At 44.4% G+C, this 15,152-nt stretch overlaps 1 protein-coding gene across 1 annotated transcript; it reads right to left on the bottom strand.

Annotated features, from left to right (window-relative positions):
- Positions 1-528: 528 nt before the first annotated feature.
- On the bottom strand, positions 529-14,036 carry rcc2 (regulator of chromosome condensation 2). Its single transcript, XM_079558254.1, has 13 exons — positions 13,912-14,036; positions 13,050-13,267; positions 10,968-11,061; positions 10,619-10,762; positions 9,147-9,278; positions 8,984-9,072; positions 8,625-8,739; positions 8,354-8,520; positions 7,931-8,111; positions 7,746-7,851; positions 5,704-5,776; positions 1,616-1,693; positions 529-1,179 (listed from the first exon to the last, which is right to left on the bottom strand). Exons 2-13 carry the CDS (start codon positions 13,248-13,250, stop codon positions 1,075-1,077), a joined length of 1,485 nt encoding a protein of 494 aa, XP_079414380.1. The 5' UTR covers positions 13,251-13,267; positions 13,912-14,036; the 3' UTR covers positions 529-1,074.
- Between the last annotated feature and the right edge of the window lie 1,116 nt (positions 14,037-15,152).

Below are 15,152 nucleotides of genomic sequence, written 5' to 3'. Positions count from 1 at the left end.
CAGAGCAGGAGGGGAGGGAGTAGAGAGAAGCGGATCCCACTGACGGCTTCAAATTTCTCTGATGTCACCACCAAAGCACTCCTCTTCCCTTCCAAAACAGAGGCGCGTTTCCTCCGCGGGCTAACGGCACCTACGGGATGCACGGAGGCCCCCTCGTCTGCAACAGCAATCAGTGCGTTACACAATGGAGAACTCTTAAATCAACGTGTGGGTGTGGTTTGTGAATACCTTTCCCACGACGGTTTAAAAAGCTCCAGCAAAGTGAAACCACATGTGGTCAAAGCTTTCAGAGTAGATATGGTGGCAGAGTGGTTAGTAGCTCTGCCTGTATGGAGTTTGCATGTGTTCTCAGTGTCTGGCTTCCTTTACCTCTAACATGTACAGTAAGGTTCCCTCCGGGGCAGTGGGACTTTCCTGCTTACACACAAATACAGTATGACATATGTACATCATATAAGGCTAGTTTTCTTTGTAGCATAGTCGGGCGTATGCGGTTAAAAGAAGAATTCCAACATGACAGGGTGATGTTTTATTAGAATTTTATTGATCCTTTTACAGAAATTGAAGTGAGAAATGTCACCATAAAAATGCAGTAGAGCTAAGAACATGACGGCCTCCACTCGCTCAGTGCAGGCTGATTATTGTTGCTCTGGGAGTCGCTTTGAGCGTGAACACAACAGTGAACAGAAGTCCAGACTGAGGTATGCATCTATGATGCCAACACTGAACACAACAAAGGAATGTAACAGAGTACTCAAAGTAAAAAACAGTACAAAATTTCAATTGCATGTTTGGCAGCTGCACAAACCGTACTGCCACATCCACCAACACCTAAAGACTAGACACCCTGCACAAAGGCACAGGGAGGGAGTGTTGGTCCGACGCCTCCGACAACACCGAGGCCGCTGTAGCACCCGTAAGTCTGACAGACGAGTCATCTGCACCAATACTGCACCAGAAACAAGGACAAACTGAAGCCTGTAGAGAGCATGAACAGGGCTGAGGAAGACTACAGTGGAGTGTGGGGTGTGAGACAGAGGCCGACCACAGGGGGGCAGCGTCAGCCTGACACCACTACACTGTCCGGGGGTTGTACTCTGGAAGCTTCTTCAGTTTGTCCTGCTCCTGCTCTGTGTCTTGTCTCGCTATCACCAGAGAATGGGAGTAGCCCATGGCCACCTGCAAACACACACAGTTAGTTATTAGTGTATATGTCCATCCATCCATCCATTTTCTTCCACTTGTCCGTTGCCGGGTCATGGAGGCCTCATGGTTCTAACAGGGCCTGTTGATCTCTCATAAGGGGCTTCTGAACCGCTCTTTGTCTGACCCGTTATCTAGGACCTGTTTGCCCTGGGAGACCCTACCAGGGACACGAAGCCCCCGACAACAGAGCTCCAGGATCATTCGGGCTCAAACCCTCCACCACGTTAAGGTGGCGGTTCCTGGAAGGGTAGTGTATATGTAGTAATCCCTATTGCTCCATCAAACATTTATGAGTGACAAAGTTGAGTCAATATGGCAGCGGGTCGATTAAGTCACGCGACTGGGCAAGTGTCCAAGAGTGTCAAAGAGTGCGCGCGTATGTCCTCTACCTGGAGTCATGGAGTCTTACCTGCTCCGCATAGACGCCGTCCAAGGTCTTGACCTCCTGAGCGCTGGTGGACGACTTGGCTTTGTTGTCTCCATAGCCCTGAAGAGACACACACATGCACAGTCAGGAGCAGAATTCACTGTTGGAGATAAGCTCCATGTGACAAAACTAAAGGTAACTAACGATACATCCCTGGTACGAGAGTGGCATCATTTCAGTTGGAGCAGGAGCCACAACTCAACAGGAGAGTTTGGAAAGGAATGTCCAAATGTTTCCCCTGATCATTAGTCGAAAGTGATTGGATTCACAAACCTGCCATTAATCTTAAAGGTACACTGCGTAGCATTTGGGACTAGATTTTGCCATCAGTACAAAACATGCCAGTTCGACACAAAAAATGCAATTGCTGCAGTGGATAATCAAAGAATGGATTTGGATGAGGGCCTAACCTTTTTAAATCTCAAATTCTGCTGACTTTACTTAACATCTCCATGGAGACGAGCTGGAGATGCACCCACTCCTGGTAAAGTTACAGTCATGTCTTAGTTGAGCTGAGCTGCTCACACAAAAGCTCATGTTTGTTTGGACATTTATGAGGTATTTAATAAATTAAATTAAAATCATAAAATAAATGCTTGGATTTCAATTAGATTTTTTGGGGAAAATTCGACGCGGTGTGCCTTTAATCATTCTGACGATTGTCTTCACTTTTGGACACCTTTACAAGACATGTGACCTTAGTTCATATGTGCTACTGTTCTGTGTTAAAGAAGATTAAACCATTACACCAGCCTTTGGGCGGGTCTGGCCTTGACCTTGGGACCTGGTACAAGAGAAGTTCAGGCAGTGAGTGGAAGTGTCACCTCACAGTCTTGGTCAACACTAAGATCCTTCACTCACACAGATGTGCCAAAGTGAACACTTTATTAGAACACTTTCAAAACAATGGTTGCTAATGCATAGCCTACGTAGTACATCAGAAACCAGGATACTGTGTTTACATGGAACTGAATGGTGGAAACTGTAGGAATGTCCCGGTCTCTCCTAACCTGGATATTGGCTTATCCAAGAAACACAAATCAGGAGACTGTGTTTACATAGACATAACTAGGATACTTCATATCTCGGTCAATGACCCGGATACCTCGAGGATAGGTTGCTTGCCAAGGATATGGTAGCCTACTGCCTAGTTTCACTCTTCGTCAATACTAACCGTTGAAAACACAATTGCGATAACACAATTACTTTCTCCCTCCCAAAAAACGTGCTTGGTCAATGTTGAGTCGAGTGGCGCATGTGTAAACAAGAGTGAGAGACAACTACAAAAACCTGAAGTATTTCCCAGCAGTATTATAACCCTCACACAGTGACAGACACATGCTATTTAAGTCCTATAGGCGTATAAAGCCCTGCCCAGCTCTGCTGGATTCATTTGAAAGGCTGAGTCACACCGGAGCACATGGCTACTTAATATGCAAAAAACAACTAAAAGGACTTAGTTCAGAGCTCCCAATTACAGCTGTTCTGATTATGATTCTGCTCTGAAGGCGACATGGAATAAGAGGTCTTTAACAATATTGATTATTTTAGCTGCGCAGAGCATCCACAATGAGAGGACTTACTAGACGCTGTGGACATTAGCACTAGCCGCGTTATTTCTTTATTATGAAATCAAGATCATTACTGTACTACAGAGATGGTATGGCCTTACAGCATGACTCAATATGATAAATTAAGATGGTGATTCCCCTGTCATGTCAAAAACATATTTCTACAGTTCTAGCTCATTTACAATGATGTTTGACAGATGTCTGTCCCGACCTCACATGTTTGAGGCGAGCTACGCATGCATAAGTGTCCTCCCATGTATAAGCCAAATGCCCATCTCGACTGCGTATGCGTGGGTCAATCAGGCTCTTAATTTCGGCCCAAACAAACCACTCAGCCATTGAAATGTGTGGGCGAGTCCAGGCAGCGGAGCCTGAACACTGAAGTACATTGAGCCATAACCGTGACCCATAAGGTACTGTAAGTCTCAACTGACATTTCTTGCAAATATTTATGTTGTCAATATCTTGAAAGCGAGGGAAAAGTCAGGACGGCGGCTCCGTAGGCAGGAGCGGACCATAGTGGACCACAGCGGACCATAGTGGACCACAGCGGACCATAGTGGACCATAGCGGACCATAGTGGACCACAGCGGACCATAGTGGACCATAGTGGACCACAGCGGACCATAGCGGACCATAGCGGACCATAGTGGACCACAGCGGACCATAGTGGACCACAGCGGACCATAGTGGACCATAGTGGACCACAGCGGACCATAGTGGACCATAGCGGACCACAGCGGACCATAGTGGACCATAGTGGACCACAGCGGACCATAGTGGACCACAACGGACCATAGTGGACCATAGTGGACCATAGTGGACCATAGTGGACCATAGTGGACCATAGTGGACCATAGTGGACCACAGCGGACCATAGTGGACCATAGCGGACCACAGCGGACCATAGTGGACCATAGTGGACCATAGTGGACCATAGTGGACCATAGTGGACCACAGCGGACCATAGTGGACCATAGCGGACCACAGCGGACCATAGTGGACCATAGTGGACCACAGCGGACCATAGTGGACCATAGTGGACCACAGCGGACCATAGTGGACCACAACGGACCATAGTGGACCATAGCGGACCACAACGGACCATAGTGGACCATAGTGGACCATAGTGGACCATAGTGGACCATAGTGGACCACAGCGGACCATAGTGGACCACAACGGACCATAGTGGACCATAGTGGACCATAGTGGACCATAGTGGACCATAGTCGACCACAGTGGACCATAGTGGACCATAGTGGACCACAGCGGACAGGGGGACGACAGGACCTGGGATCAGCCTGACACAGACATCGCCACTTTTGAAATCATTTAAATTCGTCTTGAAATCGCAGGAAAGGTTTCTAAACGGTGTTGATGTTAAATATAGTGGGTACATTTCCGTCTGTCACATTAGTGATCGATCAGCCATGTTGTTCCATCAGATCACTCGCAAAAAATACAAATAAAGTCATTTAGATGGCCTAGCCTATATGTGTACTTGGATCTCTCTGGTCACAATAATAATAATAAAAAAAAGATTTATTTTACTGTCCAACTCCTTATTGACAAAAAAAAGAACTCTACGTGTTTATTTCTCACTCCAGTTTAAATGTTCTAAATATCGGAGACTTGAGGCCACAGTTTCAGACCCTGGACTTCGTCCAACAGTCGCCTTCAAGGATCACAAATGTTGGGCGACCCGAGATGGGCATTCGGCTTATTACGGAAATGAGGAATTCCAAATAGAGAATTGACTATCTCATTTGATGATCTTTAACTTAAAGGGGCTAGATGCAAGTTAGCCATTTTATGCTCACTACTGCCACCTCAGGTTATATGTGTAACTGCACCTTCTATATTAGGCTTGTGCATGACGGCACTTCAGACCCAAATTAACACTATTTTGAGTGACAGAGCAGGATTTTAGAGGCAGATGTGGTTAATAAGTCTGGGCTCATTCTACACCTTAGGACATTGCTGGAACATGTAGGGGGAGGAAAATACATAATTTTGACATTTTTAAACTCCGTATAGTCTCTTTAAGTTAAGGTACGTCATCAGATACGATGATACGATTGGCTATGGCTACGTGCAGACACATATGACAGACATTCAGCCCAATAAACGGCTCTGGACGATTGTAAACCACACCTCTCCTACGAGAGAATGAATTGGTGGTCCCCAGACTAAATATAACTTGTGATATGAACTATTGCACAAAACTCTAATTTTTAGAGTTTCACCTGTACTACAACTAGATCATTATATCCTTGCTTGTTGTAAAGGCAGACAAATTGAGGGCTGTCCCATTTCTTAGGGAAGTCCTTCCCGCTCTAGCCCTCAGTTTTATGGCAAAGGGGAAAGGCTAAAGGGAAGCGGTAAAAAGAGACTAGGGATTATCCAACACATGTACATACAAAACTAGTAGGACTAAAATAGCACCACAGCACTGGTCCAGGACGTGCCTAGTTTCCTGGTCCTGTGTGAGGTCTTACCAGCTCTCCAAAAGTGGGCGAGGGCCCCCAGCTGATTGTGCTCTCGTCTGCGGCGATGATGATGCTGCTCTTCCTGGTCACACACACACAACAAACACAAGAGATTCAGCTACAAGTCATGAGCAAGACGAGACACTCGTCTATGAACGAGAAACAATTTCTTCTTCGAGATGAGCCCCAAGTTTGAACGTGTGAAAATGATGTCCAAATGAGTCAAGTTTGGATTTGGCATTGGCATGTAGCGGCCTCTCCAGTAAGCAGAAAAACTGAAAGTAAAATGGTTGAATTTGTAGCTAACAGCATGCTAACACTGAGTGGTGCAGTGATACACATGCTCTTTATGCACGCAGTTTACAACGTTTATAAAGACTTGTACTGTACTGAATTATACTAAATATTTTCATTAGAATCGATCCATCCTCATCTCAGTTTCATCATTCTTTTGACCATCATCGATCCCGCTTAGTTAGGCCACACATGCTGGATATGCACAGGAATGAAGATGGGAGTAACTAAAAACTAAAAAATGACTGATAAATATATTACACATACTTCTGTCACTAACTGTTTAAAAGATTTGGAACTGTTCAACAGCTTTTGCTTAGACACAGGAATGAAAGCAAATTTGGATAAATGCATCGAAAGTGGAAACATATTTTGAGAAAAAAATAGCTGAAAGTTCAAATTAAAGCCACATTTTATTTCATGAAACATAATTGCAATCGTAAAGTAGCCTGGCTAATGGCAGACTAAAACCACAAGTGATATTTAGTCTGGGGACACCAATTCATTTTCTCGTAGGAGAGGTGTGGTTTACGATCGTCCATAGTCGTTTATTGGACGCTACGAAGGTCTATCATCCGTCTGCACGAGGCCACAGCCAATCGTATCATCGTATCCGATGACGTATGACATACCCACTGTAAACTTTCGAGCTAAACTCTTTAGAACACGGCCTGAAGCTTGATCGAATAATAGCGTCGCGTCTGCTGCTTCATGTTTGATCCGTAAATTTAGCTTTTTTTTTTAAATCCGTAAATAAACTACAAGTTTCCGTATATCGAATAGCTCGTCATCTTTATCTTTATCGACTTGCCGTCCCTCCTCGTTCTGTGATTGGTCCCAAATCCATGCAAAAATTTCGGCCATGGTCCCCAGGCTGCTGTGCAGTTCCAAATGATTTGAGCGCTTTAATTTCATTAAAGATTTGTCTTTGAAAGGCGCTGTTCTGTTCCTCTTTGCTAACTACCATGTCCTATGGAGCTTTGACAATACACCCTAGGGCAGGGGTCACCAACCTTATTTCAGCTGAGGGCTACTTTAAGAGCATTAAGTTGTTCGAGGGCTACCAGTTAAAAACTAATCCTAAAGACTTAAACGTACACTGTTCACTTATAGGACATTGACCCCATATTATATTAAAATAGCTTTATTTTAAACTCATACCAAGTCACAAGAACCGAAATAACTGTAATTTTAAGAATTAGATTCAAGAAAATGAAGTGTTTTACACTTTAGAAAAAGTCCCAAGGGCTACTGGACATGCCCCAAAGGGCCCCTGGGTGCCCGCGGGCACCACGTTGGTGACCCCTGCCCTAGGGTCTCATCAGTATTTAAGCTGAAATCCAGCCCAAACGCTGGAACAGAGGGTGATTATTTGTGCCGTAGAGCTCAGCTTGTCACCAAAGGCTAGGCTAGCATTCTACGATCAGCTAGGGCCCATTGCTGATGAGAAGTGTGCAGTAAACTAATAATTCAACAAGTGCAGCTCAGTGTGTGATTACGTTAAAGGCTGCTTTATGTAAATGCTGGTTTTATTGACTTAATTAGCACTCCTTTCTAGTTTCCACATGATTGATCAGTGCTAGTAGCTGTAGCTTTTTCCAAAGGGAATCCTCTGCGCATCATCATTATTTCCCCACAAAAACCCTTTCTCTACAGTCTTTGTACTAGGTAAATATCTGTGACCCAGGCTCATGATTCTCCCCGGCAAAAGCAGCGTAACAAACTTCTCTGCTGAGGAGGACAAACACTCCACTCACCCACAGGCCAGACTGCGGACCTTCCAGCCGCACAGGTCCTGCACTATTTTGGGATACATGGTGCACTCTCTGCTGGTGTTGGTGACTCCCCAGAAGTACAGTCCTCCTGTGACACATACACTCATAAGACATGTTTTCTTAACACTGTTGGATTATTGAAATCAGTGCACGTGCTGCCCCCTCACCCATCTCGTTGACGGCAAAGGAGCACTGGTAACCGCTGAAGATGAGGGAAGCCCCACGGCCGGGGAAGTCAAAGAGCTTCACCAAACGTGGAACCATCTCGTCCTTCTGCTCTGTGTGTCCCAGGCGGCCATAACCGCCGAAGCCCCAGCTGAACACACGCTTCTGAGAGTCTAAAACAAGCTGCAAAAGCCCACACAATAAGCATTGTATTATTTCACTGGAGCAGCTTTCCTCAGAGCATTTGTGGAGCAACTTCGAACTCCAAAGGGTATTTTCTTACACTGATTTCTCTAGTCTTGAACTATATCTTTTTAATAAACTTTATCATTTTAAGAACAGCCTATTTTCCACTAAGACCAAGATGCTCGGTATTAAATCGTTCCCACAAGAGGTTCTCATGATGTTTAGAAGAATGCACTGACTGTGTGGTTGGCTCCACAGGCCACGTCCCGCACCACCACGTTAGGAACAGGCATGATCTGGCCGTCTTTAGACTTCTCGATGAAGAGGGCCACTCTCCGGGCGATGAGCTCACAGTCAAACTCGATTCTGTTCGACCGGGCGATGTACTTGCCATCGCTGTTGTGACCTACAAGAAAGATCAATGGATTCATGTACTGTTTAATTACAGTCTTCCATCCCAACTGACTCTTCTGACTTTAAGGTTCACAGGATTTTTGTCTGCGAACATACCCAGTTGTCCATAATCTGGACAGCCAAACGAGTAGAGGTTTCCTTTACAGTCGACCACCATGCTGAACTCTGCCCCACACGCCACTTTCACCAAAGGCTGCCCATTGTAGGAAATCTGAAAGAGACATCAATGGAAACGCAGCTTTAATAAAAGGTTCAAAACAATAGCTGCTAAACACTAGACCTGCTTTGTGGTTCTAGGTTTGTTTGTCATTAAAGGGGGGGGTTCTTGTGTAAAATCAGCTTGTTACCTTGTTACAATGTTGTTCTCATCAACAACAGATATAAAGCTGTTTTTACACAAAGTACAACACTCTTTTTAATCTAATCTGCCTGTGTGGATGAGGGAAAAGACTCACTGTAGCAGGGCTCAGGACGGCGTCCGTCTGGCTGCCTTGACCCAGCTGTCCCAGTTTGTTCTCTCCAAAGGAGTAGGCCGTGCCGTCCTCTGTGCAGACATAGCTTTATCAATGACTGTACAGACAGCTTGGTAACATTGGCGCATGTGACGGGAGCACTCACCGGTCAGAGCTAGAGTGTGGTTCCGTCCACAGGCTGCAGACACGACCACCTGATCAGCTAGAGCCTCAATGAGCTTTGGAGCGTCCAGGCGTTTGGTGTCCCCATGACCCAGCTGGCCTTTGTCATTCCGACCTAAAACCACACACATTTGTACAATATATGTCCACTATACTATAACCCAAATATTTCAGTCAGTGGGATATTTATGCAGAAACTAAAGCTAAACAAGAACTTGGAGTTTGAGAAACAAAAAACAACAATAAACAATTTAACCAAGTCAGTTAAATATTCATATTAGTCAATATATATGTCAAAGTAGAAAGTATGGAGAAGTTTGCGAGACACTGAAATGAGTTAGGGCTGCCTCAGTTAACAGTTAAAACTCCACAAACTTCTTCAGTCGCTGCTGAGGCACAGATGAAATCAGGAAGATGTGTTTCAAAGTAGTAATGATAGTAGTAGTCATCTGGACTGGGTTTGTCAGATCAAGGATGAAATTAAGCGTTTGAGCTGAGATTGGTCATTAAACTAGCCTGGTGCACTCTTTTTTTTGAAAACTTCTGCCTCAAACCACATAACTTAACATCCTTTGGATAATAGCTGAAAGGTCTTCGAAAGAATATTATTCATACAATTAAATAACACTTTTGAGTGGATAATCTTGTCTTCTAAATTCACAAACATTTACATAAATCTGACAAAAATACAAATTATACCTTAAAGGAAAAAGCCACCATTTATAAAATTAAAACATGTTGATTTTCTAAGCGGATAGAAAGGGGACCTATATTGCAAGGAGTAGTAACATCTTTACTGCACAGACGTCTGGTGTTATTACGCCTTCCAATATAGCTACCCCCTTTTATCTGCTTAGAAAATCAACATGTTTATTTTTGTGTGACTAGACTTGTGACTAGGCTTGTGTAAAGGCTCATGTAACCATATTTAAAAACATGGAAGAGCTTGGTCGATTCTAACTTCACTGAGGCTAAACTAACTAACTGCTCTATTTGCGTGACTGAGCACACGCACAAAGACCAGACAGGTACACATCAACTTGTCTAAGCTCTGGTAAGAACATATCTCAGTATTTGAAAATGGTGGCCTGTTCCTTTAAGTAATCTTGACTATTTTCGTCTGACTATGACTAAAACAAAATGACAGTTGATAAGACACAAAATGTCATTGACTGCTCCAAACTGATTAGACTCCAATCTCAAAAGCACCACTCAAAACAAAGGTTTCAAAACCTTACTCTGTCAGACACACGATTCAACGAGAACCCATCTTTATTTGCCAAATTAGCTTCACGTAAAACCCATTGAAAAACTTCTATTGCAGTGTGTAATATCCACTCTGTGCGCGCAGACAACAAAGTTCACATTTTAACAACAAAGCACTCTTTTAACCAAACAGCTCAGAACTTTATGAACACGGTCACGTCATGAGTGCGGCGGCACCGTGGGACTCACCCCAGCTCCACAGCTTGCCCTCGGTGGTGATGAGGAGGCTGAACGCGGCACAGGGGCCGGACACCACGCTGCTGACCTGCACGTCGCTCAGGCAGCCGTAACGGTGAGGGCCCCACAGGTTCTGACCCAGGTTTCTGAAGGCCGCTGGCGAACAGAGAGGTGGACACAACGTCAACCTTGGCTACATATGATTATTCTCTAAATAAGATGATGGATCAGTAGTAGGGAAAAGCAGGGGAAGCTACCCCTGTGGCACTGCCAAAGAAAACGACATACAGAGCTGAAATACACCAGCCCTTAAAAGTTACCAGTGGTTATAGGGGAAACAGGGCACTAGAACCGCACGTACCTTGCTGTTTGGGGACCTCTTTCCTGCTGATCAAGTCCCAGTTGGTTGCTCCAAAGATCAGCAACTGTCCTTTCACCTTGGGGCATTCCAGTTTCTATTTCAGGTGCAGAGAGAGAAGCGGAGTGGTTAAGTTGATGCTTATTCCCCCACGTAAAATAAAACGTAATAGTTTTGAAAGACTGCTGTATTGATTTTAAAAGCAACATACAAATTCAGCTTGGCAGTTGTTAAGCCAGTAGAAGGGTGATTTGTGTGTATGTCACTGGAGCGGACAGCGTGCTTTATATCCAGGGACTACAACCATTATCCTCACGGTCGGACAGCCGGTTATTTTGACACTCATTCACCCGGGACTGCGAAGGTGTGGGGGCAAAAGTCAGGCACAAATAAAAGCTTGGGCACGACTGCTGTAGACGCAATAATACTAAACCTCCGGGATAGTAACCAAACCGCGGTGTGTTGGAAAGTAAAATGAGGACACCAGCGCCTACACGGAGCTGTACTTGTAGGTTACTATCGACACAACACTTCTAACTACGCTAATCTTTAACAACAGCTACTAACAGCCACTAACTAATGCACTAAATTAACCTGAACATGAACTCTCGGGTTGACCTCATTGTTGCCGCTTTAGAAAAGAAAATGAACAGCTTTAGCCTCATGTTACAGAGCCAAAAGATGTCAAAAGACTTGAATAAGGGCATGTTTGTTAATTCATTCAATCAGTTTGGACTGGCAGTGGTCGGTGGTGGTTTGGTCTGCGGTTGTGTGTATTTTGAAGATATCTGCGTCGATTATTTCTGAGATGTTGATGACTGGAGCGAGACTGGTGCTGCTAAGAGAACTGCGTCACTTTACTTTAACTTCACTCCTATTTTTTTTTTTTAATTAATAAAGTTTGCTTAACCTCTAAGCCCCTGCCTTACCAAGCTTCATGACTGGAGAGTTCAGAGCCTACAAGTGGAACGCTTCATTTAAAAGCTAGCAAGATTGATATAAACCAAATCTTTATCCTCGCTTTGTTGATGTATTATTTGTTGCATTTTCACCACTTTGTCACTTTTTTGTTGCTTTTTCATCACATTTTTGTCGGTCTATTGTTGCATTTTTGTCACCTTTTCATCATTTTCTTGGTTGGGTTTCTGCACATGATAGTATCGTTTTGGTCTCTGGTTTAAAGGAACAGGCCACCGTTTTCCCATACTGAGATATGTTCGTACCTGAGCTTAGACGAGTTGATGTGTACCTGTCTGGTCTGTGTGCTCGTGGAAGAGCTTGGTCACTTCTAACTTCACCCCCGTTTGGAGCCATAGGAATATGCTGGGAGAGGCTCAATGCTAACAACATCCTTGGTCATTTTGCGTGACTGAGCGCATGCACAAAGACCAGACAGGTACGTATCAACTCGTCCAAGCTCAGGTAAGAATATTTCTCAGTATGGAAAAACGGTGGCCTGTTCCTTTAACGCAGGGGTAGGCAACGTCAGGCCCGCGGGCAAAATTCGGCCCTACAGCATAAAACCTTTGGCCCCGAAAAGAATTTTGAAGACACATTTATTCATAAATCAGAGACCAAATACATGAAAAGGACTCTAAAATGTGGATAATACTGTCAATATTTTCACAATTCCCAGCAAAAGACCCCATTAGGTCATATACCGAGAATATATTATAGCAAATCTTATATTTGCAGAGAAAAAGTGCTTTACTTTGGGCTAAAATTGTGAGTTTCGGCCCTTGGTGTTTTGGCAATGAAGAAAATCGGCCCTCCATGACACAAACTTGCCCACCCCTGCTTTAACGGTTTTTTCAAGAAGCTTTTAGATTTGGGCAAAGCCAAACTGGAGAAAATATGGTTTGGTTTAGGTAGAGGTTAAGAGGCTATAATGTGTCTTCAGGGGTTAGACACCGTCCTCAATGGTTGTGGAAGAGGCTGTGACTGATTTGCCTAACGGAAGCAGGCGAGTGTGTGTAAAGGACTTGGCTCGGAGTCCCGTCCACTGAGAGATACGTGCCATATCACCAAAACTATTCAAACTACTCCAAAGTGCTTTCAGTGAAACACTTGCTATCCCTGACGTACAATTTTCTCTTTGAGGTCGTCGGCCACGGTGACCGGCTGCAGCCCGGACTTGGCAGCTGGTCTCCCCGGCTTCTTATTGTTCTCCTGCTCAAAATCGAAGTCGTCGTCGCTGCTGAAGTCCCGCTCCTTCCTTTTACCGCTGGGCTTCTTCTTTTTCATCCCGCCGTTCCCAGTCACTTCTGTCACCTTCTTACGAGGCATCTTTCACAATGTCTGTCCTGTAAAAAAAACAAAAACAAAGAGTTCAACTATGCAAAGGAGTATAAAAGTACAGCGACACCGTTTACACACTTAATACAACTGTCTGTAACGATGGCTAACTCGCTTTTAATCATTACTAGCAAATAAAAAAGAAGAAGAAAAGAATTGTGTTTGTATTAGCAGTTGGAAATAAACCGTTGTAGCTTTAAGTGTGCCCATTCAAAGGCAGCAGACAAAGCCTAAGTGGCTGGAGTGCGTTTAGCATCGCGGCTAACATTAGCGTCATTAGGCTAAGCAGCTAAGTCGCTCTTTGTTCACTAAACGCATATTGGACTAGCTGGCACGCTAACAAACATGAAACTGTGGCACGGCTCTGCAAACGACGTGACCACGTTGTGCCGAAGCCCTTCACAAAGCCACGTAAATGCCTGGTCGGCTCGCTACATCATATTGTTTTAAATGCGCTAACGCGTTCTTTCGTCGTAAAGCTAACAGCGGTCTAAACACGGAACCCAAACAACAAAACGCTGCTAGTATACAAACTTTTTAGATGCTACATAGTTGTGTGGCGTTTTGTGGCAGCTACCGCGCTAGCCCCTGACTGGGATTTGTGATTTAGTGTCTAAAAAAGATCTGTCAAAACTAGGAATATTTCATGTACCAGTAATTTCCTGATTCAGCAGCTCTCAGTCCGTCTTCGTTTTGATTGATTTGAACAAAAGAAGCTGCAGTCTGCTTTTACACCACGTGGTTTGCGTTTACTATTCATACAGGAAACCGAGCCCTCCTCCCATCGCGGCTGCTCGCTGTGTCCACATCATGCCCAGCTGCAGCCACTGGAGGAGGAGGAGGAGCGCGATGCGGGGTCTGTCCTCCTGGACCGGGACAGCCCCGCGCATCACGACCGCACCTGCAAAAGTCCAGTCAGGAGCCAGGCCGCTTCTTCCACCCTGCTAATTATTAGAGCCATTATTATACATCAGTCTGACTGTGTTCAGTCATCAAACATAAACACAATGTAGTAGGAAAAGTGGATAAAGTTTCACATTTTGGCTCTACTCAAATCTAAAAGCTTCTCGATGCCTATGTCACGTTTTCATCACCTTTTAAGTCGTTCTTTTGTGGGTTTCATGTTGCTTTTTCATCACTTTATTCGTGTTTTTGTTGCTTTTTGGTTGCGTTTTGATCCTCATTTTCGTTGCTGTCTTGACGCTTTTTCCAAGAAGCTTTTAGATTTGGGTAACGCTGAACTGAAGAAAATGTGCTCGGTTCAGGTGGGGTTAAAGGAATAGTTCACCGTTTTTTCATACTGAGGTATGTTCTTACCTGAGCTTAGACGAGTTGATGCGTACCTGTCTGGTCTTTGTGCATACCCTCAGTCACGCAAAACGACCAAAGATGTTGTTAGCATTTGGCCTCTCCCAATGTTTTCCTATAGCTCCAAACGGGGCAGAAGTTGGAAGCTACCACGCTCCTCCTCGCACAAACACAAAGATCAGACAGGTACGTATCAACTCATCTAAGCTCAGGTAAGAATATATCTCAGTATGGAAAAACGGCAAACTATTCCTTTAAGAGGTTGAAGTGCAATTACCATTATGCGCGATACGTGCCCCATTTTCAACGTATTATGGGATTTTGTGACCCAAATTAAGAAATAATAATTTTAGCTTACTAATAAAATATTGAGCAGTTTGTCCTCTGTAATACATTGCTTTTTGTTGGCTGACAATCAGAGCAATGTATCAACTGCAAAGGCCCACGACCCACTTTTGAGTCCCGACCCAGCAGTTGAGAACCACTGCAATATATAGTCTACGCTCTGCATAACTTAATTCATGTGCAATATCTGCCAGGAGTAAACACACATCACAGTTCTGCTTATACATTTGTAAGCATGCC

The sequence above is a fragment of the Gobius niger genome (genome assembly GCF_951799975.1).
Source record: "Gobius niger genome assembly, chromosome: 6".
Lineage (NCBI taxonomy): Eukaryota > Metazoa > Chordata > Actinopteri > Gobiiformes > Gobiidae > Gobius > Gobius niger.
The sequence above is the reverse complement of the archived record's forward strand: the minus strand, read 5'-3'. Positions and strand labels throughout refer to the sequence as shown.

Bases quoted from the DNA above. Each gene is read 5' to 3' on its own strand.
- rcc2 (XM_079558254.1), bottom strand. From the start codon at position 13,250: ATGCCTCGTAAGAAGGTGACAGAAGTGACTGGGAACGGCGGGATGAAA. The intron at 9,073-9,146 runs GTGAGTGCTCCC...ATGTCTGCACAG, and splicing joins CCACACTCTAGCTCTGACCG to AGGACGGCACGGCCTACTCC. The intron at 5,777-7,745 runs GTGAGTGGAGTG...GTGTGTGACCAG, and splicing joins GTCCGCAGTCTGGCCTGTGG to GAAGAGCAGCATCATCATCG.